Here is a 24,025-nt window from a genome sequence, read left to right on the forward strand (position 1 = left end):
AGGTCCTGGGCTATAGAACACTCCACCTGAATTACTCCACCCATCTTCGCCCGAGCAGCTTCGAGGCTTGCGCCTCTCGGCTCTTCGACCAATAGGCCGGCCCTACTGCTAGTACTCGACTCGCTATTGGTTGGCCGAGCCGTGGTGAGAGATGGTGCGGTGCCGGATCTCTGCGAGGGTGAGAGCTATGGGAGGTTGTTAAGGCGACCGTTCGTGACGTAGAGCCACCAGGCCGAGTAGCCTCCAGATGATTGGCTATATGATCGGACGATCCTTTCTCATTGGTCTCAGGCTCGGCTGGCTCCAAGAGTGCGTCAGCTGAAGGTTCCTTCCGCTCGGCGTCTCTGTTGACTAGAGACAAGGGGAGCGCCGGCGGTGCCGGTGTTCGGTGACCTCTAGTGAGATCAGGAGGTGAGGCGGACAGTGGCCGCGAAGGGGAATCCGTCGGCGGGAGCCGGGCAGCGGTGGGTGGCAGCGGGATTTGGGCTGTGTTGGCGGCGGTTCTCAATCTCCACTAGGCCTTGGGAAGGGGCAGCAGGCATCTCCTGCGGACCTGGCGGGAGCTGCGGTGGTGGATTTGCGGGTGTGGCAGCCCTGTCCCGCAGGGACTTCGGTTTGACGACCCTGATGCGGGGCTGGCGGAGAGGTGGCTGACACCAAAGCGCGGGGAGCCTGGGAGCTAGGTTGGGCCCGAGCGGTGGGCGGCGGGGTGGAGCAGCCTTTGCCGTCTCTGTTCGATCTAAACAGTGCTGGCTGCGCGGTCACTATCATCTGGGCGGAAAGGGTCCCAGGAGGGTGATTTTGGAGGACCCTTGTTTCGAGAAGTACTGGGCGGCTGGAGGATGACCCAGCCACAGCTCGTCGAGAGCACGCGAGGTCTTTTCTGTGCAGTCTTCCACGCCCAGGCGGTGCTGTTCGTCAGCACCTTTCTTTAAAGTGATGTGGAAGAGGTCTATAAATGATGCAACGAACTCACTCAGAGCCGTGAGAAAACCGTGGATCTGCATAGCTGTGTCCGGTGATGGCTAGGATAAACGGGTTGAAAGGATGCGGAATCCAATGTAGGAAGTCGCCCAGGAACTTAAAGGAGTCTTCTTTTTCTTTTCTTTCTTTCTTTTTTTGTAAGGGGTGTAGTTTCTTTGGTGCTGATGTCCTTTAGTCCAGAACTTCACGTTTTTTCGGAACTACTTGGTTTTAGTTAGGGAAAAACCTACCTTGGAGATTCAAATACGGACAGTTTTCTGCGGTAGGAGAAAGTTGATGTGTACTCCATCTTAAGTGGTCTGTTGAAATGTTTCAGGGCTTGAGGACGTGACTTCTTAGACTTGGTGCCGGAAAAGTTATAGGAAACATTTGTTTCCGGGCCATGCTAAATAATGTCAGCATCTCACAATGTAGAGAATGTATTTTTTGTTTGCTTGTGAATTTATTTTTCCCTCCAAAGAAAGACATTTTGTAATTTAGAGGTGATCTAGCAAAGGCCTAGTGTACATTGGCGTGTAGGTAGATTGGATTTTAAGGACCCGCTTTGTTGTAGTGTCTTTCCAGAATTTATGATAAACTTGCTGGTAAGGACAAATGGGGATTAGGAATATGAAGGTTTAAAAAAATTGTTCGAAGGTTACATCATTACATCCAACTGATGTGTGGCATGATTATTTCAAGATAAAGTTTGTGTGGGGATGGCTGTGTTTGCTTTTTTTAATCTTGTATGATATAGTTTATAGACCATGGATAATCCATCTTCAGGGTGAGGCAAAAGCAGGTTTACAGTTCTTTTGGAAAATAATACAATGAAAAAAATATCAATGATAAATACAATGATAAATGAGTACGCAACAATAAACTCTTGCGTACTCACAACTGTAAATCTACTTTTGCCATATCCTGTATATGGATATCCTTTTACCCATATGAAATGGATGATATTTGAAATTTGACTGTTTCTTACCTAGTTTCATATAGTTCCACTTAACACTTGGTTAAGTGTTTGGACCTCTAGCTTTATAAGTGAATGAAGAAGAGATGTGACTTACAAGCAGGTAGCATGTAATAGAATTGGATGTAAAAATCCAGGTTTCCTGATTTTCAGTTCAAGAAATTATCTTTTCCCCAGGATGGTAGGTTGAACAACAGATGTTAAATTCTGTTGGAATTAAAAATGGCTCAGCATAAGGCAAGGTGCTTGCCTTCAATTAATATAATATACACAGCAATTGATTTGAGAGCATTGTAAACAAGTGTTTAATCAAATACTGGAATGTGTAGCACAGGAGTGGTGCTGAGTCAAAGGAAAGAATTAGAGTAGGATGTGAAAGCATCCTTTTCTGCAATCAGCCATGGTAGGTGGTTTCTATAGCATACTAGATTAGAGTTTGAGGATTCCATTGTATTTAAATTATCCATTTTTTTGAAAAGTGTTGTGAAATGTTTATATCATACTTCATTCTGAATAAGCAAGGCATGCATTGCCTGTTTAACCTGATTTTTAAAGTAAATTTTATTTTTATTGCAGCATGGCATAAATAACTGCCCGATTGAATTTGCATGAGCCCTCCTGTAGCCTGCCAGTGCCACTTGCAACTGCTGATGAAGGTGGAGGATTTGAGTCCATGGCATTTAAGTGCTTTACAGCATAATCACAGTGAAATGGGGAGAGTGCTTGCTCATGAGAAATGAGTTTACAGTTATGATTATTTTGATGCACCTTTGTACATTCCATTACTTAGTTTCTGTTTCCAAATAAGTCAGATTCTCTGTGCCTTGGGTATAGTTCACAGGATCTCAGGAACACAGAATTGAAAGTGCTACTGTGAAATCTTTTTGAGGGAAAATATATAATTAATATATAAGTGCCTAATATATAATTATAGGTTAATAATGTTAAACTGATATGTGATCAAATTGGGGTACCTTCATGCTAGCAGGTCAGATTTTAATTCAACTGAATTAATTTTTTAATAGTGAAGGATATGTTGACTCAATAGGGATTAACCTAATTGAGGGGTTTTCGGAGAGGAAGTGTTAGAACTCATTTTAACCTAGTTTTGAAATGTGTTTTTAGCACATTTTCTGAAACATTGACTTAATTTGGTTCTTTAGACAGTTTCGTTTTTGTTTTGCATGTTTTTTAATACAAGAAAGAAATTATGTGACAGAAGACCATCACAAAAAGCTAGTCTTCTGTGAGGCTTTTGATTGTAATGAAGTGGGGTTCAAGTCTAAGATATGATTAATACTCTCTAATACTTTAAGGCCAAGTCCCTGCTAATTTAATAGAAAGTGTTGTTGTTACTGCTTATTTTCCAGAATACTATTGATATATAAAATGTTTCCTCTCTTCCCTACCTCGTCTCCCTTTAATATATTCCCTGAATGCTGTGCATTCAGCCTTTAATTGGGGAACAAGAAGGGGGTTAGGGTTATCTTTATATTTTGGTGACTTAAAAAAAAAAGTAATCTTGTCCTGGCTGGGTGGCCCAGCTGGTTGGAGCATTGTCCCATACACCAAAAGGTTGTGAATTTGATCCCCTGTCAGAGCACATACCTAGGGTGCAGGTTCAATCTCCCATCAGGGTATATACAGGAGGCAACTGATCAGTGTTTCTCTCTCACATTGATCTCTTCCCGCCCCCCTTTTCTATCTAAAATCAATAAACATATCCTAGGGTGAAGATTTTTTAAAAAGAAATCTTCAGGTCTGTTTCAGTAGCAAAACACATGCTACTGTTTAAGAATATATTTTTAATTAAGCAGGTATTTGTTGAGCAACTGCTATATATTAGTGCAAGTGCTGAGGATAAAAGCGTAAGACTCGGGGCCGGGGGGAAGGTTGAAAAAGCATGAATAAACACAGGCAGATGCATGGCACATTTATATACTTTAGTGACCACCAGACATTTAATATTGAGGCCCATAGTGTGAAATCTATGTGTGTGGGGGGTGTGTACATGTTATATACACACACTCACGTATGTAGAGTTTCATGAAACAGAAAGTTTCAAGAAGTAATTTCTTACCCACAGGTGTTTTCTATTTTATTTTATTTTTAAAAAGTTTATTTTTCCTGACTCTAAATTGATTTCATAATCTAATTGACCCAGCGCCCTGAACTTTGAAAACCAGATACCTGGCCGGTGGCCTGGTATGGTTGAAATATAAAGAACATAGAGGAATGTAGTGAGAGTGACTGCTTTGGTTTCTTTAGATAGATTTGGTCCCTTTAGACTGATTAATGCTTTCTTTATCTCAGTTTGTTCCCTTTTTACTTTCTGTCTTCAATGAATGAATCACCTTCTTAGTTATTGTCATAAATGTGAAATTCATTTGAATTCTTGTTAGTGTGCTAGTGTGTCAGTCAACTTACTTTTTACATCTTATTTTTAATTGATTTTTATGGGTAGTTTATATGCTTTATCATAAGCATTAATTTTAGAGTAAGAAGTAAGAATTGCAAGTTCTTATGTTAGGGATCAATGACTGTATTCGATTTTTAAAAAACCAGAATATCAAAATTATTATTACTACTTAGCCAGCAAATGTGGGGAACTTTAGTCATAGTAGTCTAGATCAAAGTTACTTTATGTTCAGTAGGGAATTTTTGGATGCTGTAGACACCTCCTTGGGTCAGCCATCTTCTTTTAGTAATGCTCTAGTGTTTTGATGAGCAGTAAAACTGTGGGAAAAGGCTTTTCTCTGGTGACTGCAACATTAAGAAAGTTTATTAAACATCATTTGGCTGGTGACATTATGCCATATGTTGGGTGGAATGTTAAAGTGTCATGGGCCCCTCCCTTGAGGAGCTTTATAAACTAAGATAATTTATAGGTGTCAAAGAGTAGGTTCTTTGGCATTTACATTTTGCATAGCCAGAATGTGGAGAATGAACAGGGTGCTTGTATACATTTTACATCAGGGTAATTAGAAAAGAAATATGAAGAGTTGTTTCTGACTTTTGTTTTCTACTTTATTGCTTTCTTCCTTGGCTCAGATAATATCAAGGGCTGAGATATTTATTTGGTTTGATTTTAAATGCCTGAATTCATACAATTTATAAGAAATACCTGCTTTTAAGTTGGTTGCTAATGAATAATAGAGGATGTAAGTGTTGTGAGTAAACAATTATAAGGAACACTATCAAATATGTACACTATAAGGAACACTATTCATATGTACAAGACACTGTGCATACTATAGCAGGGTTTACAACATTTTTCCTAAAAATACAGGGAGCTGTATACTAATTGCTCATACTTGGTATTCCTTCCAGGATCCAAGGATTCTGTAGTTAACAATGTTGTCAAGACTTTTCCGAATGCATGGCCTCTTTGTGGCCTCCCACCCCTGGGAAGTCATAGTGGGGACGGTGACACTGACCATCTGTATGATGTCCATGAACATGTTTACCGGCAACAATAAGATCTGTGGTTGGAATTATGAGTGTCCAAAGTTTGAAGAGGTTTGTGAAATTAATTTAATATTAGCTCAAGCAAATTAAATTTTCAATTTCTAAAGAGTATCTTTTTTAAAGACTATATTACCAAAAAAGTTATGACTAAAATATTATAGTATTTATAAATTTACTTCAAATTATCATGTATTTATATAGTATAGAAATGCACTAGAAACACTTCTTTTGCCTTTTTCTACTGAAATGAGTGTAATTGACTTGAGAAATATAGTTTTTATAATTAACAGGGAAAGTGATTGGCTTAAACAATGGATTATATAAAAATTGGATTTAATTTTTGATTTGCATATTTAATATTTTTACTTGACTTGTATTATGCCTACAATATGCCTATAATATTATCATAGTATGTATACTAAGGATGCATACAAAATAAAAATTTTTGTTTTTGATTGCTTATTTTAAAAGCTATAACTATTACGATTTTTTTTCCTGTCTCTCCCTATAGGATGTTCTGAGCAGTGACATTATAATTCTGACAATAACGCGATGCATAGCAATCCTGTATATTTACTTCCAGTTCCAGAATTTGCGTCAGCTTGGATCAAAATATATTTTGGGTAATCCTTTTATATATTTAACTTCTTTTTTAAAAGATATTTATTTATTTTTAGAGCGAGGGGAAGGGAGGGAGAAAGCGGAGAGAAACATCAATCGATTGCCTCTCACACACTGCAACCGGATTGGGCTCATAATTCAGGCATGTGCCCTGGACAGGAATTGAACTGGCGACCCTGAGTTTGTGGGAAGACACCCAGTCCACTAGCCACACCTGTCAGGATTATACATTTGACTTTTGTGTGCCATCATATTTTTTTATTTGCTGTGGCCGTACACCTGTCTATTCAAATCACATGTCTGGAAATGTGTGTACTGCTTACAGTGTGCTGCATGCATTCAGTAGTTTACTTTGTCATTAGTGGGAGTGAAACATTCTGATATTTGAGACCTTAAGAATCTGGAGAAAATAATATTTCAGAATATTGATAGGACTATATGTTGGTACTTGTGTAATAAAGGATGAAAATTTTCAGTTTGTTGAATTTTGTTGTTTTAGGTATTGCTGGCCTCTTCACAATTTTCTCAAGTTTTGTATTCAGTACAGTTGTCATTCATTTCCTAGATAAAGAATTGACAGGCTTGAAGTAAGTATTGAAAGCAGAGGTATACTTTTTTCAAAATATTTTTATATATTATACATTTATATGTATTTTTTCAATATTAAGAACTTACAAAGTTGTAATATATAAATTTTCAGAAGTTTTAGAAAATATGAGGGAAGTTTTTATGTAATCATTTAGCTATTTTTAAAAACTGTTAACATTTTGGTATATATCCTTTGCCATTTTTTTAATACTTCAAGAAAACTTCTGAGATCATACTATATATACTGCTTTATAACTTCTTTTCACCAAATAATAGTTTATCAACATCTTTGCATGTCCGTAATGCTAAACTAAGTTATTTGTTGTGGCTGCCTAGTATTAATAGCTATGTATGTATATATTGTGGTTTATTTATTTAATCATATAGAATTGGATTGTTAGGTTATTTAATTTCCTCCATTAATAACAAGAGTGTTTTTGCAGATAAATTTTTATTCATATTCATAGTTGTTAAGATACATTTTTAGGAATGAGACAGTGGTTGTGTACAGTAAGTAGGATTTTCGAGTGCCATTTTTGCCAGTTTACTCTGCAGTAAGGTTGTTTACTTTATCCTCTCAGAAGTAATGATGAATAAGAGAAAATTATGCATATTCTTTTTTCCTCATGCTAATTCAAGGAGACATTATTTACTAAGTGATATTTTGGTATAAAATTATCAAAAAGTGTTTCTGTATAAATACATTTACATTTTTAACAAATGTTTTGAACAACTAAAACATTAATACCTTTGAGGATGTCAGAGGAATATAGGGTGTAGACCTTTTGATCTACAAAAAGGCACACACATTAGAGAATCATACAGAGTAAGCAGGGGAAAGTTTTGTTTTAGAAAGAATTTTAAAGCTATATGTTTTCCTCTGTTAAATGTACCTCATCATCTCGTTTTTTTTTCCAGTGAAGCTTTGCCTTTTTTCCTTCTTCTGATTGACCTTTCCAGAGCAAGTGCACTAGCAAAGTTTGCCCTCAGCTCCAACTCACAGGTAAATATTATTTATAAGATATATATATATTTTATTTATTTTTTTAGATTATTTATTTTTAGGGAGGGAGAAAGAGAGAGAAACATCAATGTCCGGTTGCTGGAGGCCATGGCCTGCAACCCAGGCATGTGCCGTGACTGGGAATCGAACCTGCGACACTTTGGTTCGCAGCCCGTGCTCAATCCCGAGCTATGCCAGCCAGGGCCATAAGACATATATATTAATAGCACTCTTTTTTGTTCAATTTGTTTACATTAATAAGAAGGATATAATAGAGTTTCTTTGTAGTCCAAAATTTAGGAATCACCTATAATTGTAAATTTATTTTACTTTATTTTTAAAATTATATTTTATTTATTACGCTATTACAGTTGTCCTAATTTTTCCCCCTTTGCCCCCCTCCACCCATCACCTTACACTCCCTCAGGCAATCCCTTCACCTTTGTTCATGTCCACGGGTCATGTGTGTAAGTTCTTTGGCTACTCCATTTCCTGTACTGTCCTTTACATCCCCACAGCTATTCTGTAACTACCTGTTTGTACTTCTTAATCCCCTCACCTCTTCACCCATTTCCCCACACTGTCCTTCCATCTGGCAACCATCAAAACACTCATTATATCCATAATTCTGCCTCTGTTCTTGTTTGTTTAGTTTGTTTTTTACATTCAATTTTGATAAATACGTATTTTTTGCCATTTTCTTGTTTATAGTTTTGATCTTTTTTATAAATAAGTCTCTTTACCACTTCATATAATAGTAGTTTTGTGATGGGGACCTCCTTTAGTTTCTTGTCTGGGAAGCTCTTTATCTGCCCTTTGATTCCAAATGATAGCTTTGCTGAGTAGAGCAATCTTGGCTATAGGTCCCTGCTTTTGATGACTTGGAATATTTCTTGCCAATCCTTTCTAGTCTGCATAGTTTCTTTTGAGAAATCAGCTGACAGTCTTGTGGGAACTCCTCTGTAGGTAACTAACTACTTGGCTCTTGTTGCTTTTAAGATTCTCTCTTTATCTTTAACCTTTGGCATGTTAATTATGATGTGTCTTGAAGTGGGCCTCTTTGCATCCATCTTGTTGGCAGTCTCTCTGTTTCCTGGACTTATGTGTCTATTTCCTTCATCAAATTAGGGAAGATTTCTTTCATTATTTTTTCCAAATAGATTTCCAGTTTCTTGCTCTTTCTCTTCTCCTTCTGGCATCTTGATGATGTGAATGTTGGATCTCTTGAAGTTGTTCCAGAAGCTGCTTATACTTTCCTAATTTTTTTGTAATTTCTTTTTTCTTCTGGTTTTTCTGATTGGTTGTTTTTTATTTCTTTATGTTCCCAGCCATTGATTTGATTCTCAGCTTCATCCACTCTGCTATTTCCCTAAAATTTGTTCTTTATTTCAATTACTGTATCTATCATTTCCGACTGAATCTTTTCTGTGCTGTTGAGGTCCTCACTGAGTTCCTTGAGCATTATTATAACCAGTGCTTTGAACTCTGTATCTGATAGATTGCTTATCTCCATTTCATTTAGTTCTTTTTCTGGAGTTTTGATCTGTCCTTTACTTTGAGCTGTGTCTCTTTGTCTCATTTAGCAGCCTCCCTGTGTTTGTTTCTATGTATTAGGTAGAGCTGCTTTGACTCCATGTCTTGGTAGTGTGGCCAAATATAGTAGGTGTCCTGTAGGGCCCAGTGGCATAGCCTCCCTCATCACCCTAGGTGGGTAATCAAGGTGTGCCCTTTGTGTGGGCTGAGTACACCCTCCTCTTGTAGTTGAGCCTTGGTTGCTGTTGGCAGATCAGTGGGAGAGATTTACCCAGGCTGGTCAGCTCTAAGGATTGGCTGTGACCAACTGATCAACAACCTCTGTCCTCTGTGGAGGATCAGCTGTGTAGGGGCAGGGTGGTGGTACTCCGACATGGTCTGTAGCTGTCTGCTGGGTGCGCTGGCCCTGGGGTTTCCTGGGTGATGCAGGCCAAGGGAAGCCCCAGCTTGTGTGCTGCCCAGGGCCACCCTGCCTGAGCTATAAAGCAATCTGAGATGGCTGCCACTTGTGCTAGGTTTGAAGACTCCCAGGCAAAGCCAAGCTGTGAATCTAGGCTGGCTGCTGCTAGTGCCAGGCCTGGGGCTCACTGAGGCCAGCTATTGCCCATTTGATAAGATCTAGGAAGTTATGCAACATGAGCCAAGACCAGCCATTCATATGGAAAAGCAGCTTGGGTGGGTCTGTTAGTTGGGTGGGGTGGAGTCTCTGCTGATGTCCAAGGCTGGTCAAAGGGTGTTAGTCAGGTTGATAGAGTTTCAGATATGGCATTAGGTTGCCAGCTGTTTCAGGGGAGGGTCCAGAGAAAGGACAGTGTCCTTTGTATACCTTGATGCCAGACACTTCAATTCTTCCCTGTATGCCACCGGTGCCTTCCAAGCTGCTAGCCCAGTGCTGGAGCTTAGAGGGAGTGAGTCTGAACAGGTGAATCTATGTGTGGATTCTGTAAGAGGAACTGCTTGGGGTCCCAGCAGTTTCTTCCATGGACTCAATCCCCATTGGTTTTTGCAGCCAAAAGGGACTTACCTTCCTGGCACTGGAATCCTGGGCTGGGGGGCCTGGCGTGGGGCTGGAACTCCTTGCTCCTGAGATATTCCTTTCCGATTTTTATCCGCCATATGTGGGTGCGGGACCATCCCATTTTACCTGTGTGTCCCCGCTGTGGTCTGGATGGATGTGGTTTCTTTAATTCTGTAGTCATCAGACTTTTATTCAGACTCAATTTGTGATGGTTATTTTAAATTTTATTTGTAATTTTGTTGTAGTTGTCTGAAGAGGTAGCCATGTCTGCTTACACCGCCATCTTGACCAGAAGTCTTTCTATAATTGTGAATTTAATTTATAAAGTCCTAAGACTGGCCTTCCTAAGTGTCCTAGGAACTGTCCTATTTATTTGAAAACTCAATTATAGTTCCATAGCCTCTGGAATTTGGAATCTTTTCCATTTACTTTTTTGAAGGTTTCAAAAATAAAGGTTATATTTTGGACTTTTGGGTAAATATGACTATCTACCTAGTGAAACACAGGATATGATCTAATAAAAAGATGCCTCAGGATAGATTTATTTCTAAACCCTTTGAAAACACTAGCATTATTTCCCACCTAAAGTTTTATCTTGGTGTTCTTTAGTCTCTTTAAAGAATCTAACATTTTAAACAATATTCCATGAGAGTATCTGAGTATAAAATAGCATGTACTTCTGCCTTGATTATGTATCTGATGAATAGTTATGACCATTTGAGAAGGATATGATTTAGGTTCATAACAGTAACATGGTCTCAAAATTTTTGCAACTAAACTTTTGTCAATGGTAGCAAAAATATAAAATATTGTAAAATTTAATTATGTGAGGTTTATATGGCAGAATTAATGCACCACCTCAAAGGAATCTTTCCAAGAAATATCTTGCTGGGTATAAAGGAAGAACAGAGTACCGTATATGTTTTTCTTTTAAGTCCATTATTTTGTTGGTGTACTTTGCATTTAGAATGCCTGTTAGTCTTGTCATATTGTATATTTTATTCTTCACATAGTAAGTTAGATTGCTAACATGCTCTTTAACATTTTTAAAAGTTGTTTTTTGTCTTACCTTCATTGATATGTTTGGTCTGTGTTTCAGGATGAAGTACGGGAAAACATTGCTCGTGGAATGGCCATTTTAGGCCCTACGTTCACTCTTGATGCTCTCGTAGAATGTCTTGTGATTGGAGTTGGTACCATGTCAGGTTTGTGAGCAATTTGTAGTATATTTTAAAATAAGTTTGTAATACAGAGAAAAAAAGAACATGTTAGATTGCATTGGTTATTCTTAAATCCTGACTCTTAAAATGTTTTGATTGTGTGAGTATGTGGTTATATCTGTTTGTTTTAATATAAACTTAGTAGTAGATTACTGATTTATTGTTTCCTCTTGCCATCTTTTACAGTGCACCACTTTCTGATGAGTTTGTCTGTGGTGTTTTTGTTCTTTGGTTTTGAAAGAGTGTGCTCCAGGGCTTTTCTGGAAAGCTCCTTCCAGACCCTGCTGCCACCTACACTGTAATAAGTTACTGACTCGGTTGCTCATGTTGCGTCACGTAGAAGATGGCACGAGAGTTAGGAGTCGGGTAAAACTAAGCTAGATCCTCCTAATAGGATGTTTGAGAAGATTTAATTAGATAGTCTGTGGTATATCCTCAGTTCGACAGTAGAGAATTAGATGTTAAATATCAAGGGGATTCATTCTTTCAGAAGCAAAATACTTTTAAGACAGTGGTTAGTTGTCTATTAGTTGAGGTCTTTTCACTAGGTAGTATATCATATTGAGATATATATAACATTAATTAAAACTTTCTGAGGGTCAGTGTTTTAGTAAAGAAGATATTTTTTAAACAATTTTATAAATGTACATTATTTAAAATCTCCTTTTGGATAAAGTTCTGTGTTTTGACAAAGATATAGTCATGTAACTACCATGACAATCAAGAAAAATGCTTTGATTAGGTGAGAATGTACCTGTTGGTTTTATTCAAGCAAAGGAATATGTAAGAGGATGAGAGGAAGATCAGCCAGAAACTAGTAGTAGGCCATGAAACCCAGGATTAATCTTTTGAAGCTGATGTGGAAAGTAGGGGGATGAGTTTTGTCGTGGGAGGTCAGAGAAGTGGACAAGTGAAGCCATTAGATTGTAGTTGGAGAAGCCAGTCAGGAGACATGCATAGCTGTATAGAAAAGGTGTAATTGTTAGGGATTTGGATTAAGGTAAAAAAAATTTTTTAAGGACAGATTTAACACATTTTAACTAGGAAGTGTAACCCTTTGGGGAACCAATAAAAAAGGAAAAAGCCTTAACTCTGGAAGTATATAGATTAATGCTCTTTGCACAGTAGCGAAGTGGCTCAGAGACGCTGCCTGTAGGGAAGAGTGCACGGAGCACACGGGGCAACAGGAGTTGCTATTGTCCAGGGGAAACGGGAGGTTGCAGGTTGTAAAAAGCACTGGTTAAGTATAGTTTCCATGATCTCAGGGATGAAAAGGTTATATTTGACTGCCATTTAAAATGTAAGCTCTTTCTAATGCTTTTGTTATTATAATTTTATAGTCTCCCAAATTTCCATGTTTGAGAGGAATTGCTATGGAATTTTAGAAAATACAGTTTATACTCTTATTCTATTAATTAGTCCAATGGTTTATTACAATACAGAAAATAAAACCAAGTTTTTTGTATTCTGTTTGGCAGTTTTTATTAAAAAAATCATTTTTGCATTTTAAAATATTTTTACATTTAATATTAGTGACATCAGAAATATGTTTTATATTCAAGTTTATTTGGAAAGTGAAGGAGTAGGATTTGGTTATCTGAAGTCTTTCCCAGCTCTATAATTCTGTTACTTTCTATTTGAGAAGATTACTAAATGATACCTTAACCATTTTCTAGTGGGACAGTTGTTATTTTTGTACCTTGAGTTGTCTTTTTGCTTTATGTCATTTTTCAAACAGAGCAATGAATTTCACCAAAAATATAAGGACATCAATAGGTACCATAGAGGTTATGTTGAAATTAGAGTTTAGTAGTAGACATAAAATATTTACTACATCATTATATCAGGAAAGGTGTAACTGGCAATATGTTTTACTTGTATAAAAAGTCCTGTGTCCACAGGTGAATTGCTTTTGTGATAACAAGTGGAATTGGATCAATAGTATAAAACTATGGAAGGTTTGCTTCATTAGATATCATTATGTCAAAATAGAATTTTAAAATGTCAATTATTAAATATATATTAAATACTGCCATACTGCCTGGCACTGTGATTTTGGTGACACAGGAGATGATCATCTGTGCTCTCAGGCTTGAGATCACCACTGAGTTCCTGATTCTCTTTCCAGGGGATGACAGAGAGAGTGATACACTAATATTCTCATATGTTTTTATACCTGCGGGAAGAGTCTTGTGATATAGATACAGCATCAAAAATACACTTACTTTAATAATTGTATATTTGATTTTTATCTTACCAGGGGTGCGTCAGCTTGAAATTATGTGCTGCTTTGGCTGTATGTCAGTTCTTGCCAACTACTTCGTGTTCATGACTTTCTTCCCCGCGTGTGTGTCCTTGGTTTTGGAGGTAAGAGCAGTTCTTATGGCAACGTTAATAGAAGAGTAATATTTCTCATTATGTGAGTTTACTTAAATAAAAGCAATATCTTCTAATGCAACACTGACTTACTTTGTAGCTTTCTCGGGAGAGCCGCGAGGGTCGTCCAATTTGGCAGCTCAGCCATTTTGCCCGAGTTTTAGAAGAAGAGGAAAATAAACCGAATCCTGTTACTCAGAGGGTTAAGATGATTATGGTAATTACATAGTTTTCTTCTCCCTTCAGTAGCTTCTGTTCCAATATCATACTCCATTTTTCAGTTTTGATTTTTCTTCTTCTTTTGCCATCTTTCTTTAATTTTTGGCTCTTTTACCGGTATTTCTCTTCCCCTTTTCTGTTGTTTCTCATTTCTTAGAAGCTCCTGGTCTTTCTTAGTGTCTCTCACCTAAACAGATTTTTCAGGTTCCTCCACTTTCTCTCACTGAAAACTTGTTCTTTGGAATGTGTTCAGTCACCCAGTGAGGCCAGTCCTTAAGTCACACAGCAAGCCTGGGCCTTTTCACGCTAAGGGGAGGCCAAGGAATAGTATCTGGTTATCCAGTTGCTAAGGATGAGAAGTTTAGGTTTCACTGATATGCAGAAAATACATAATCTTTTAAAAATTTTATTTCAGTCCCTAGGTTTGGTTCTTGTTCATGCTCACAGTCGCTGGATAGCTGATCCTTCTCCTCAAAACAGTACAGCAGAAAATTCTAAGGTTCCCTTAGGATTGGATGAAAATGTGTCCAAGAGAATTGAACCAAGTGTTTCCCTCTGGCAATTTTATCTCTCTAAGTAAGTTACCTGAGACCTACTTTGTTGCATATTAATCTTGGTACTACTCTGTGCTACTAAAAGTTTAGGTTGTGCCTTTTGCATTTTCGAGTAATAACATTTTAATTTGCTTTCTTTTATTTAGAATGATCAGCATGGATATTGAACAAGTTATCACCCTAAGTTTAGCTCTCCTTCTGGCTGTCAAGTACATCTTCTTTGAACAAGCAGAGACGGAATCTACACTTTCATTAAAAAACCCTATCACATCTCCTGTAATGGCCCAAAAGAAAGTCCCAGACGATTGTTGTAGGCGTGACCCTATTGTGGTCAGAAATAACCAGAAATTCCAGGCAGTGGAGGAGGAGGCAAAGGCAAACAGGGAAAGAAAAGGTGATTTCTTGTTCTCTTCATTTTGCTTTCTTAAATGCTAATTTGTTAAGAAGTGGAGTCAGTGTTAAAACTTAACGCTCAGAGTTGTGAGATTTTGTTTGATTTTTTGAACAGCTGAGGTTATAAAACCCTTAGTGGCAGAAACTGACGCCTCAAACAGAGCTACATTTGTGGTCGGCGACTCCTCCTCCATCAGTGCTCCACCAGAACCAGAGGCCCAGGAGCCTGAAGTTGAACTTCCCAAGGAGCCTCGGCCTAATGAAGAATGTCTACAGATCCTTGGGAATGCACAGGTGAGGAAAAAGAAATACACTCAGACTTGGTAACTTTCTTAAGAAAAGGAGCTTTTTTAGTGAAGGAAGAAAGGAAGTTATAGTTACTGAGCACCTACTAAGTTCTAGGCACTGTGTTACATGGTTTACAGGTACTGGTCTTGTTTATTCTGCACTGCCTTGTTGGGTGGAATTACCCCTTTTTGAGATGAGCAAGCTGAGGCGCCAGGCAGTTTAAATGTTTCCCAAAGAAATACATCTAGAAAATGGTAAAGCTGGGACCAAGTGGTGTCCAAGATTTACTGGCTCCAGAGTCAGTGCTCTTTCTATTTTATTAGTTTATCGCGGGGAAGAGCAGCTGCTTTACTCTCGTATGTGTGTTGAGGCCTAGAGAAGGTTTAACATAGAAACGAGCCTCAGAGATACAAGGTTTTGTTTTTGTTTTTCTTTAAAGTAAGCTTAATGCTCATGAAGAAGTTTATTTTCCTTTCTGAGATTTGAACAGGATTCCTGCCTATGTGATTGTAAGAGTTCGCTCCTGCTTTAGTGTGATGCTGTGTTCTGTCCATATCTGCTCCATCTGGTTCATTTTTAATTTCTGCACGTGGGAGTGAGAATAGAGTTGTGTCTGTTTTCTCTCTCACTCTCCCTCATCCTGTTAACGTGTGCAGCAGTATCTCAGCTGTCCTGCTACGTTTAGGGTTATCAAAATCTGTAGGGTGGGTGTCAGAATTTCAATTAGGAGTTTTTTTCCTATGAACCTTACTTGCAAAATTTAGTGTTTTGGTCTTATATTTGTTTAATTGTCACATTTGCATGAAGAATTTGCTTTCATTTTGATATTCTTATTTCTTCTCAAATCATATGCTTTGAATATGATTAGGTTCTACTGTTGTGTTTAGCTCTGTTGAGAGCATTATTTGTATTAAATGGTGTATTTAATATGAATACTGTGAAGTACAGTTCTTTGGAGTCTTTTGTCATCTCTCTCCCTCAACTCCCTTCCATTTTTTCCCCATTTCTTTAGAAAGGTGCAAAATTCCTTAGTGATGCTGAGATCATCCAGTTAGTCAATGCTAAGCACATCCCAGCGTACAAATTGGAGACTCTGATGGAAAGCCACGAGCGAGGTGTATCTATTCGCCGACAGTTACTTTCCAGAAAACTTCCAGAGCCTTCTTCTCTCCAGTATCTACCTTATAGGGACTATAATTACTCCTTGGTATGTTATTTTACTGATTTTAGAAGGTTTGCTTTGTAACTTATTACTGTTGTAGTTTTAGTCTTTAGCTTCTCCCACTCTCCCCGACTGGTCTTTTACATGAGTACGTAGTTTTATAAAATACTTTCCTTTTAAAGTCGTCTCACTGTAATTTTGTATTCTGCTTATGATATAGGTCATAGAAATTCAAAATATTCTTCCTGTTGTTTTAGTCATTACTCAGATATTTAGTATCTTAAATACTTTTAAAGAGTAAATAAAAATTTTTTTGAAAAATACACTAAAGGGTAAAGTTGAAGAAAGTTTTTAGTGACAAGAACTGTGTTTTTGCAATACAGATTTTCACTCGGTTCCTGACTTTCTCTCTTAGGTTATGGGCGCTTGCTGCGAAAACGTCATTGGGTACATGCCCATCCCTGTTGGAGTGGCGGGGCCTCTGTGCCTGGATGGAAGAGAGTTTCAGGTTCCAATGGCAACAACAGAAGGCTGCCTTGTGGCCAGCACCAACAGAGGCTGCAGAGCGATAGGCGTACGTTGGCATTTTTCATAGTTGCCTGCTTTAGGAAGCACTGTAGGCCAGGCGATGGGAGGAAGCGGGGGACCATCGGGGACACGCCTATTGCAATGAGCATAAGTATTTTCAACATTAATGTGTGCTTCTCTAACATGCTCTGCATAGCTCGGTGGGGGCGCCAGCAGCCGAATCCTTGCCGATGGGATGACGCGTGGCCCGGTGGTGCGTCTCCCCCGTGCTTCTGACTCTGCAGAAGTGAAGGCCTGGCTTGAGACACCTGAAGGGTTCACAGTGATAAAGGAAGCATTCGACAGCACCAGCAGGTGTGTGTGGGGGGGAGTGTTGTAAGTGCATTTATGTCTGTTTCAGAACCAGTGCCATCTTCTTTGACCACTAAATGTAACATATTGCCAGCTTAAAATGACATAAAATATCAACTTCAAATCAAATTATTCAGAGTTAGTAATGTTAATGCTTGGTTTGGGGTGGGGGAGCAGAATGTTAATCTAAATGAATACCTCCGTAGAAGGGAATTAGAAAACTATAGTGTGAGCTAGTAAGTTTGTGTGGGGGGTTTTTATAAGGCTCACTTTGATTAGACTGTTAACTTTGCTCTAAAAATGTTTTAATGTAGATTGTCAAGGGGCAGAATTGCCTGAGAAAAAGATCTTGGAAGCAGGATAGAAGGAGGAGTAAATATTAGTATAGTTGATTTACTTTGAATAAGCAATACAAATGATAACCCCAGTATAGTTCAAGCATATATGCTTGCCTTTATTTGGCTTTTTAAACTTCATCTATGATGAAGTGACTGTCTGTAGCCCTCCCTCCTTGCAGCTCTAAGAATGAGAGAGTTGATACAGTATTCTAATATCATGCATAAAGAAGAAAACACATTAATAAAGAATCTCCGTGGGATTTCTCTTATGAATAAGATGAACCCACTAAATTAGATTTTAAGATAACATCCATCTTCTTAAAAAAAATCTTTGCTTCTTTTGTCTACAGGTTTGCACGTCTGCAGAAGCTCCATATGAGTATGGCTGGGCGCAACCTGTATATTCGTTTCCAGTCCCGGTCAGGTGACGCCATGGGGATGAACATGATTTCCAAGGTAAGTCAAGATATGCTCCACCAGAGCTTGCAAAGGTGTCCCAGGAAAGGGGACCTCAGTGTCAGGGAGACAGGAGTCGGGTGCAGACTTGCTATCCACTTAGTGCCCTCCTGTACTTTTCATATTATATCACGTGCATCTGTTTACTCAAAGAGTTCATTGATTGAAAGGTTTTTCATATAACTCATTATGTAAATCAGGCATTTGTCGATTGGTGGTGTTTGGATTTGATACATTTAATTTAGACTTGGCATTATACGTGTTCTGGGTCTGCTCAGAGGGGATGGGAAGAATCTTGGGGTTCCCACTTCAGAACTTTGCCCTATAAACCTTGAAAGTTGACCTCTTTCAGGAACTTTAAGACTTGTGTTTAAGAGGCCACCCTTCTGTGTGTAGTCCATTTATTTTATTTATCTCCTTTATAAAAAGATTGTTTATGGCTTACATTTTATTCTACTGATATTTGTTATTTACCAGGCACAAATACAAAACGTTAAAGTCAATTAGGCTAGCAACATTTATTTTTTGGTTTACCCGTTTATAAAACTTTTTGGAAAGAGAGAGCATAGTGATTAAATGAAAAGTTTTTTTTTTTTTAAGATTTTATTTATTTATTTTTTGGAGAGTGGGGAAGGAGGGAGAAAGATAGGGAGAGAAATACTGATGTGTGCGAGAAGCAGCACGCCCCCAGCCAGGATCATGGCCCATAACCCAGGTACGTGCCCTGACCAGGAATCGAACCAGTGACTTTGCTGTTTGCAGGATGACACCAACCCACTGAGCCACACCAGTACTCCAGTGAGGGATGAATGCATAAGCTTTAAAAATTGCCAATAAACAGTAGTACAGTGGTTCTTCAAAAAATTAAAAATATATTTACTATTATCCAGCAATCTCACTTCTGGGTGTATATCCAAAAGAATCGAAAGGGAGGTCTCAAAGAGATATTTGTGCACCCTCATTTATAGCAGCATTATGCACAATAACCAAAAGGTTGAAGCAGCCCAAGTGTCTATTGATGGGTGAATGGATAAACAAAATGTGGTGTGTATATACAATGGAATATTATTTAACCCTGAAAATAAAGAAAATTCTGACATGCTAAATGTTGATGAACCTTGAGGTTCACTTGGTAAGTGAAATACTCTGGTTACAAAAAAATAAATATTGTATGGTTCCCACTTAAGAGATACTTAGGTTAGTAAAATTCATTGAGATGGAAAGTGGCATAGTGGTTGCCAGGGGCTAAGGAGAAAGGGGGATGGGGAGTTATTTAATGGGTATGGAGTTTCAATTCTGCGAGATAGAAAGAGTTCTGGAGATTCGATGTACAACAAGGTGGACACACTTAAAACTACTTCACTATAAACTTGAAAATAGTTAAGATGGTAAATTCTATGTTATGTGTATTTTACCACAATTTAAAAATATTTTTTAATTTCTTGTAAGTATGTTTTGGGTTATTGAGGTGTGAGTTAACTGAATTAATTTCACTTAATTAGAAATTATTTAGAGGCCTTGTTTATATTTCATGTACTATAAACCCCGTCAACTTTCTATTAACAATGAGATTTACTTTCATATGTAACCTCTCCTTCCAGGCTTTGTAAATTGGGCTTTTGATAATAATTTAATAACCAGAAGAAGGAATTTATTAAATGTTGATCATAGGTTGGGTAACACCCTCCCCAGTGGCATGAATATAATTATTATACTCTCATTGAGTATTTTTTAATATTCATAAGTACATTCTATTCATCATTCACTAGAAAGACGTTTGTTCTCATACCTAGAAAGAACCATTAGGAATCTACACCTAAGTTGTTACTTTTGTGCTCAGTTTATTTCAAGTATAGTTATTGTATTAGAAGCTAAGATTATTGTAGTTACTGTACTTAAAAGTATTACTATTAGATACAAATAAAGCCTCTGATCTGTGAATAACTGCATTTTAATGTAATGTTTTGTTGTTGTTGTTTTCAGGGTACAGAGAAAGCACTTCTGAAACTCCATGAGTATTTCCCTGAAATGCAGGTTCTTGCGGTTAGTGGTAACTACTGTACCGACAAGAAACCTGCTGCTATAAACTGGATCGAGGGGAGAGGAAAGTCTGTTGTTTGTGAAGCTGTCATTCCGGCCAAGGTTGTCAGAGAAGTGAGTGACTGGATAAATATTTTATTGTATTAATCTTTAATTCGATTAAAAAATTGGAGAAAAGAGCATTAACATTTTAAGTGAAGTTTAATATAAGGGTGTATGTTTGCATTAAAGATGACTGTTGGTCATGTCTCGCCCCCTGTCCGTCTGTGGTGTTCACAGGAACAGACTTAACTGATGGGCTCTTTACTGAGGACAGGGCTGACACGGGGGCCACACCTGAACTACCTTGTTTTCTGGAGGTACAGACAGATAGGAGTAACGCACCCCTGGGTCTTCTGGGGGGAAATGTAAGGTGTGTGCACCTCTCTTTTCTAGGTGTTGAAGACTACTACAGAAGCTATGGTTGAGGTGAATATTAATAAGAACCTGGTGGGTTCTGCCATGGCCGGGAGCATTGGAGGTTACAATGCCCATGCAGCCAACATTGTCACTGCCATCTACATTGCCTGTGGCCAGGTGAGGGCCCCAGCCTCCACTTCTCTCTTCTGTTGTTCTAAGTAAGAGCAGTTTTATAGTTTTCCTTTTTTCCTTTCCCCAGGATGCAGCACAGAATGTTGGTAGTTCAAACTGTATCACTTTGATGGAAGCAAGTGGTCCCACCAATGAAGATCTGTATATCAGTTGCACCATGCCCTCTATAGAAATAGGAACTGTGGGTGGCGGGACCAACCTGCTCCCTCAGCAAGCCTGTCTGCAGGTATGAAGCGTCGGTGACCTCGAGCCTAGTTCTCTAGGGCTAGAGATCTGTTTCTGCCTGACATGGCATGTGACTCACCTCTGTATTTTAGCTGTCTTTTCATTCTTTTGTTTCCCATCAGCCTAGTCCAAGTCAGCACCTTCAGGCATATGCTTGGTAAATTGAGCAAGTAGGTTACAAATGCAGAGGAATGGTCATGTACTCTAAGTGCTGCCAGCTAGGCAGTGGGTGTGTGTTAACTATGTGTGGTGCATACATTGTCAGTACTGGCCATCAAATCTTGGGAAATTAAGGGGAGTCTAGCTCTATTCTAATGTCATGTAGTTGCCCTCACTTTTGTTGACTGAGTAGGAAATGGCTGCCATGACTTTAAGGGTGAATCCTGCTGTGTCTCCCTCTGGCTGCAGATGCTTGGTGTCCAAGGAGCGTGCAAAGACAATCCTGGGGAGAACGCCCGGCAGCTCGCCAGAATTGTGTGTGGTACGGTGATGGCTGGGGAATTGTCACTGATTGCAGCGTTGGCAGCAGGACATCTTGTCAAAAGTCACATGATTCACAACAGGTAAGACAGAACGATTTATTTAGCACGTAGTTTGTTCTTAAAATAGGCAGTATAAAAACCTAGTGTTCACATACAATAGCCCCAATTAAAATTCTGCAGTATTGATATTTTGTATTTCTCACTGTCTTTTTTTCCCACAGGTCAAAGATAAATTTACAAGACCTCCAAGGAACTTGCACCAAGCAGGCCGCTTGAATAGCCTGACAGTTCTGAACTGAAATACGGGTGTTGTGTTCTAAAGGACTAACATAAAATCTGTGAATTAAAAAGCTCAAGGCTGTGTCTTGTTGAGGATGAATAGATGTGATCAGTGAGACGACTGCGTGGTGTTTGGCTCTTTCAGGAGGGTCTGAGGGCCTTCTCTCCATGCATGTTCCTCAGCTCTGAAGACAGCTTAGTGCGTTAGGTGCTGTGCTCTTTGGAAAGATCTCAACATGGCTATTATGCTTTCAAGCGTCACAGATGGTAACCGACAGCTCACCTCTGAAAGAGAAAACACGTGGGGGAAAAAGTGTTTTCTTTTGATGAAATTTATGGAGTTCATGGTGATCAGTATGAGTTGACCCTTCTCCCACACCCCCACCACCCTGGGTTGAAAATGGATTTTTAAATTATACTGTAGCTGACAAAACTCCTGATTTCTTAGTAATTTATTAAGCCTTGATTGTAGAACTTTAAGAAATATGTTTATTTTTTGTAAACTGATACTTTATTTGGTGCTGGTCTTTTTTGGGGTAGCCAATGTGATTCTTCAGAAGAGAACCTTTCTTCAAGCAAAGAATTCCTCTTATTACCAACCACAGAATAATGTGCTGTGCAGTGCAGAATAGTTCTCTATCAGGAAAACAAATCACTACATTTATCTCTGCAGGCTGTTTGTTCAGAGAGGCCTCTTGTCGAAATGTAAATGTATGTCTAGTTGGCTATAACATATCTTTCAGTATAAGGCTTTAAGAAACAGAGTTTGTGTTCTTTATTAAAGATACCAGAGCTCTTAATACTGCTTAGACCAGCAATTTTCAACCTTTTTCATCTTGTGGCATATATAAACATTACTAAAATTCTGCTGTACACCAAAAAATATATTTTTTGCCAATCTGACAAAAAAACAGGTATAACTTTGAGTCGCTCACTCCAGATGGCTGTTGTTGTGTTGGCTGTTGTCATTTTTTCATTTGACTCTCTAAGGGAAAAGAGGTCAGTATCCCTGACTCAATAGGTACTGCATGCTTTAAAAATTCTTGTGGCACACCAAGTTGAAAATCGCTGGCTTAGACAAAGGTGACTCTGTTTCTCAAGAACACACAAGTCTGTGACCCCTCTCGGAATTCAGAGGATAGAAAATTAGGTTTGACAGAAAAATGCCATTTCTCTAAATCAACTTTAATTTCTTAAATGACGCTTAAATTTATTATTTAGCTGAAAAATCTAGACAGATTTTTGTAAAGGACTGTATCAAATCTGTGTATGTTGTAAGCTTTTGACAGTTTATTGAAAGTGTTCAAGGAATAAATAAAAATCAAACTGTATACTGATAAAAACACTCTGTGCTTAGACCAGAGACGATAGTGTTCTTTAGTGCTGTCCAGGAAGCCCTGGCTCGCTGGAGGAGCCCAGTGAAAGGGTGTGTCGGGGTGAGCGCCAGTGAAGGCGCTGTGTGAATGGCCCTGAGGAGTGTGCCTTGTTCCTGTGGCCAGGAGGCTGGTGACTGAGACCCGCACGTACGGCTCTTTGGTGGATCCATAGAAGCGCTCAGCTTTCTCAGGGGGTCGGTGGAGTTGTTGGATCTTCATTTTTTTTAATGTACAAGTTTTGTATAAGTAATAAAAGAAGTTCTTATTTTGTATTACATCTGATGCTTCAACTGTTGGTCTTGGAGGGCCGATGGCTCGTGTGGAAGATGGACTCTGGAGAACATTCCAGCAGTGGCTGTCACGGCAGCATGAGTGCCTCCGAGTGGCCACGCCTGCAGTCTCTTGGTGGAAGCTGTCTGTAAACTTGAACTTGCTTCTGTTGTGACTTTTCAGCCAGTGACTTCTTACTTACCTGAACTTTCCAGAGAAGTGGCAGTGGAAAACATGTTGAGTCTTCGTTTTGGTGAATAACCAATATCATCTTGCTCAATTAATGTTTTGTACAATTACTAAATTGTATACATTTTGTTATACCTTTTTCCAGTTCCAGTAAATTATGAGAAGTTAATACTTGTAAGTGTAAACAGTAACTTTTTTTTTTTTAATTAAACCTGCACCCTGGAAGCTTATAAAGTACAGCTGGGGTGGTAAGCAGTGATTCCCGCCAGGGGTCGCATGGCCAGTTACTGTTCTCCATTATATTCTCCGACTGCAGCATTGATGACAGGCTGGTATTGCATGTGCATTAAAACTTCCTTATAGAGAGTTTGATCAGTTCAGATTTATCATCTCAACTACTTGTGGATGTTGGGGTGGTGAGCAAGAGGTGTCAAGATTGGGCAGCCACAACCAAATACCATTGCAGGTGTGCATTTAAGCCATATGAGCTGAATTGGAGAGTATGGCATTGGCCTATT

General features: G+C 38.7%; 1 protein-coding gene across 3 annotated transcripts; it reads left to right on the plus strand.

Moving 5' to 3' along the window:
* The first annotated feature begins 262 nt into the window (after positions 1-262).
* Positions 263-23,676, plus strand: HMGCR (3-hydroxy-3-methylglutaryl-CoA reductase). Of its 3 annotated transcripts, none has more exons than XM_028509189.2 (20): positions 263-411; positions 5,270-5,458; positions 5,919-6,030; positions 6,528-6,615; positions 7,535-7,619; positions 11,270-11,375; positions 13,651-13,757; positions 13,867-13,983; positions 14,401-14,561; positions 14,686-14,933; positions 15,048-15,226; positions 16,233-16,427; positions 16,798-16,956; positions 17,107-17,264; positions 17,950-18,055; positions 20,039-20,209; positions 20,531-20,671; positions 20,754-20,912; positions 21,320-21,474; positions 21,615-23,676. In XM_028509189.2, the coding sequence occupies exons 2-20, from the start codon at positions 5,294-5,296 to the stop codon at positions 21,667-21,669; spliced, it is 2,667 nt and encodes an 888-aa protein (XP_028364990.1). In that variant the 5' UTR covers positions 263-411; positions 5,270-5,293; the 3' UTR covers positions 21,670-23,676. The 3 variants fall into 3 exon arrangements, with proteins under 3 accessions (XP_028364990.1, XP_028365009.1, XP_035876321.1); XM_028509208.2 differs by having other exon boundaries at positions 290-464; positions 21,615-23,015; XM_036020428.1 differs by lacking the exon at positions 263-411 and adding an exon at positions 2,521-2,595 and having other exon boundaries at positions 21,615-23,015.
* Positions 23,677-24,025: the final 349 nt, after the last annotated feature.

The sequence above is a fragment of the Phyllostomus discolor genome, chromosome 3, assembly GCF_004126475.2.
Source record: "Phyllostomus discolor isolate MPI-MPIP mPhyDis1 chromosome 3, mPhyDis1.pri.v3, whole genome shotgun sequence".
Lineage (NCBI taxonomy): Eukaryota > Metazoa > Chordata > Mammalia > Chiroptera > Phyllostomidae > Phyllostomus > Phyllostomus discolor.

Coding starts and splice junctions, on each gene's coding strand:
- HMGCR (XM_028509189.2), top strand. CDS start 5,294: ATGTTGTCAAGACTTTTCCGAATGCATGGCCTCTTTGTGGCCTCCCAC. Junction 6,031..6,527: donor TGGATCAAAATATATTTTGG/GTAATCCTTTTA, acceptor TTGTTGTTTTAG/GTATTGCTGGCCTCTTCACA. Junction 13,984..14,400: donor AGAGGGTTAAGATGATTATG/GTAATTACATAG, acceptor ATTTTATTTCAG/TCCCTAGGTTTGGTTCTTGT.